Source organism: Alligator sinensis, unplaced genomic scaffold, assembly GCF_000455745.1.
Source record: "Alligator sinensis unplaced genomic scaffold, ASM45574v1 scaffold100_1, whole genome shotgun sequence".
NCBI classification, from domain to species: Eukaryota; Metazoa; Chordata; order Crocodylia; family Alligatoridae; genus Alligator; species Alligator sinensis.
This window is the reverse complement of record NW_005842193.1, coordinates 1,473,060-1,476,943: the sequence shown is the minus strand read 5'-3', so window position 1 is coordinate 1,476,943 and position 3,884 is coordinate 1,473,060. Positions and strand designations below refer to the sequence as shown.

The 3,884-nt window shown below is 45.9% G+C and overlaps 1 protein-coding gene across 1 annotated transcript in view; it reads right to left on the bottom strand.

The window, feature by feature from the left end:
• Positions 1 to 1,059, bottom strand: part of SYPL1 (synaptophysin like 1) — a 58,613-nt gene extending 57,554 nt beyond the window's left edge. Inside the window, exon 1 of the mRNA XM_025207406.1 lies at positions 939 to 1,059. Within this exon, the coding sequence (XP_025063191.1) occupies positions 939 to 1,044 (106 nt within the window). The 5' untranslated portion in view covers positions 1,045 to 1,059. The remainder of the gene's footprint in view (positions 1 to 938) is intronic.
• Positions 1,060 to 3,884: the final 2,825 nt, after the last annotated feature.

Genomic DNA, 3,884 nt, shown 5'->3' with positions numbered 1-3,884 from the left:
CCCAGCCCAGCCCCTCCCACACCCTGTGTGGCTGCCCTGCCCACCACAGCTCCAGCCCTTTAAGAAAGGAAACAGAAAGAAAAAAAAAGAAAACCCCCACACTGGCCATTCCTGCCCGGGGGGGGGCAATCCCTGCTGCCCCACATCACATGGGGGGGCTCTTCCATGAGCCCCGCAAAGCCCTGAGGCTGCTGCAGGAGCGGAGAGTCTCAGGGTTTTTCCTCAGGTTTTTCTTCTTAAAGGCCCCTGCTGCAGCCACCGGGGACTGCCCGAATCAAAGCTCTCCGAATCTTCAGAAATCAATTCAGACCTTTTTACTGGTCCCCTGATTTGATTTGGATTTGGAGATATGGCCACCGAATCAGGTCGAATCTCCTCCAAATCAAATTAGCACCCAAAGCTTCGCACAGTCCTACTGTTCATCCCCAGATGGAGCACTTCACACTTCTCAATGTTGAACTTCATCTGGTTCCAATCCACCCAACTTGCCAGGCTGTCTAGGTCTGCCTGTATCTGCAGCCTATCTTCAAGTATGATTACACTCCCTCATAACTTGGTCCTGTCTGCAAACTTGGCCAGTGAGCTCTTCACCTCCACATCCAAATCATTGATAAAGATGTTGAAAAGCACTGGACGTTTACAGCATAAACATGGCCAGAACAGTGCAGCTGTAAACCCAGTTCCTGTAGCTGTTCTGAGAATGACAGAGGGGGTTCAGAAGGCAGGGTAGATTTGCACCTTTATAGGTTAACTAAAGATAGATATATGGGGCACAAGCTTTCATGAATCCAAATTACCACCATCCTTTCAGATGCCACCTCATGTGGGCAGATTAAAACACTAGTTGGTTATATACCATTCATATGTTACTGGGCTTGTAATATAAACTACGCTGTGATGACCAGCACAGCACTTTCAAAGGATAGTAATTTGGGTACCTTGAGGAACAGATGACTGGCTCTCTTCCTTGTAAGCTGATGCTTGAACTGGTCTTCTGTAGGAGTTCCAGGGAAGCTGTAATATGGGATTCTGGACTGCAGTCATGAAATGTCTGCTCTGTGCTTAACATCATGTAGCATGCACTAGGTTTGCTGGCACAGGAAACCACTCCCTGTACCTGTGTCTCACACCCAGAGCTTCTCAGCACTGTGCTTCCTTGTCTTGGATCTCAAGATGGATGTTCTGCAAGTCCAGGGGCCTGGAGTAAACACTGCTTTTCCAGGGAAGGAACTTCTTAAGTGTCATCTTGTGGAACTTTCCTCCTCTTCTGCTTCCACTCTTCCTCCATACCTTTTTCCTTTGGCAGGACAAAACCAGGCAAACAATTACTGTAAAGGGTGGAGTTCAGTACATGGCTGTGGTGAAGCACAGAAATAAAATGCAGGGCATGCAAATGCATCCTAACGGGAAATCACTTATTTCTTTATGCTTCTGCTATGACAGTAATGTTGACGTTGCAGGCTTCCGTGGTTGGCAAAAAAAGCGCGACTTCAGTGAAAATAGTTAGGGACTGATTCTGCAGGAACAAGCCTCCCTCCCATGCTGACGAATATTCTTTAACACTCACTTTCCACAAACATCAAGGGCTAAACACAGTATTAGGCAGTGGAAGGAAAAAAAAAAAAAAAAAAATCAATCCCTAAGTGTCTAACTTCCTTTATCTACAAAACACACAGCTTTGGATAGAAAAATTAGCCTTTTAAGTCTGTTCCAATTCAAATAGGTAAGTAGCAAGTAAGGATTTTCCAGTAATACTTCAGCAGTTTCATTCCCAGTGCCCTTGAGACAGATTTACAGTTCTGTCACTTGACAGCAGCTGCTTGGGTTCTTAACCCCTGTGCTGCCTTCTGGGAAGTCAGAGAAAGATGCGTTGCTGGTCAAAGAGGCTGCTTTGGTTCGGAAGTTTTGAAAAACTTGGAGCTTTCTGCTGAGAAAGATGTTGTAGCTCTTTAAGGCATCCTGGGCACAAGATCAAAGGACATCTAAAAGCTGTCCTCCTGGCAGGGATGCATATGTTTGCTTCTTTTTTTTTCATTTCCATTTACTCTTATTGCATTTCTAAGAAAAAAGGCCTAATGTTTAATCAGATTGATTGCCAATAATTCAAGTAAATTTTAACCTTGAACAAAATCAAGGCAGGGAATATTTGCTAAGTGTCTTGCATCAATTGATTGGAAAAAAAAAAAAAAAAAAAAAAAATCAATGTTCCCCACCAAAACAGCTCTGTAGTCTTTGTCTACATCCTACAGTGGATGTAAACAGATGCTAAATCTTGCTGTATTAACACTTCCAATTGTAATTGTTGTCGAGTTTGTTTATTTTTTCAAACCCAGAACGTTAACATATTGGTACCAAAAAGTTAATTAATGGTTTTTGAACTGCTATTAAGAAAGACGGAGAAAAGAGTCATATAAAGTGCCTGATTCTTTCCTCCCACTTAGTGACGTGTTTCCATTAATGTCAGTGGATTCGCTCCAGATTTATGCCAATCTAAGTGAGGTGAGACAGAGGTCTAAGACTTCTTTTTTTCTTTATAGACTGTTCACCATACTAACAAGCATCACCAACACCAAGTGTTCTTAAAGCACAAGGAAAGCCTACAAAAAATTGAGAGCGACTTAAAAATCATGAGATTTAAACATATACCTGTAGGAGTCACCAAGGTCACATTTTCAAGCTTTTCTCTGCAGCTAAGAGGGTTATGAAGTTGCTTTCATCCCAGTGAAAGCTGAGCTTCTCTTCAGTTAACAGGGCTCCAGAAGCTGGAGATTTTTCTTCGTGTACGCATCCATGGTGATCCTGCTCCTGATGTGCATGTACTTCAGAATGCATTTAACAGCCATGTCTGCCAGGGCGGTGCCAGGAGGAACATATATGCCCATGCCACTGCTCCACAGGCATAGAGGCTGAGCATCCACAACCAGTCTGCAGTTCCTTCTTATTGGTTATAGGAGTAAAAAAACAGAAAGAGAGAGAGAGAGAGAGAGAGAGAGATCAGCAGGCGCATCTATATGTGTCATTAATGCACAGCAATAAACTGCGGAGCTTATTGCTCCGCAGTTTATTGCTCCTGGGAACTTCCCAGGAGTACAGTTTGTGTGTGGGCCTGGATTGCAGCACATTGAGCTGAGTCGCAGCAGCCCTAGCTGGCAGGGGCACAGAGGGTCACCTTGCTAGCCCAGGGCTGCCTCAACCAGGCTCCATATGCTGTGGAAGGGCTGGCTGGGGCATGAGGGTGCTTCAGTGTGGCACTAGCCTGTCAGCCCAGGGCTACTCCTCCTGACTCAACGTGCAGAGAGGCTGGCTGGGGCACAGGAGTGCTCCAGCACAGGGCTAGCCAGCAGGCAGCCCACACTGAAGCTCCCTCATGTCACAGCCAGCTGCATCAGTGTCTGTATATGTGCTGCTACAGAGTAAAAGAACTCTACAAGTACTCTCCTGCTGTGTTTACAAGTACTAATCTGCAGCAGAGTTAATTAGTTTCCTGTGGCGTAATAGGGCTGCACGTGTAGATGTGAGATGTTTACTGTGGAGCTAATTGGTCTACTCGCAGTAAACTTCTCATGTAGATGTGCCCAGTAACATATCTGGGAGACAGGGGAGTGAGCTGAGTAGTATATCTGTGTGGGAGGGGAGGAAGTGAATGGGGCACCAGGGCCATCTCTTGGGGATCCCACACAATGAATCTGCTGCAGCTGGCATGCAGCAAGCCTGTCCCCAAATGGCAGCAGTGTGAGCCTATGCTGCCATAGCAGCAGCAGCAGCAGCACCTGCTGCTTGAGTGCAGAGAGCATCCCTGTTGCCTATCCCCATGCTCTCCAGCAATCTGCATAATCCCCTCCCCCACTCCTTCCTTATGCACTGAAGGAGCTCACTACACCTCT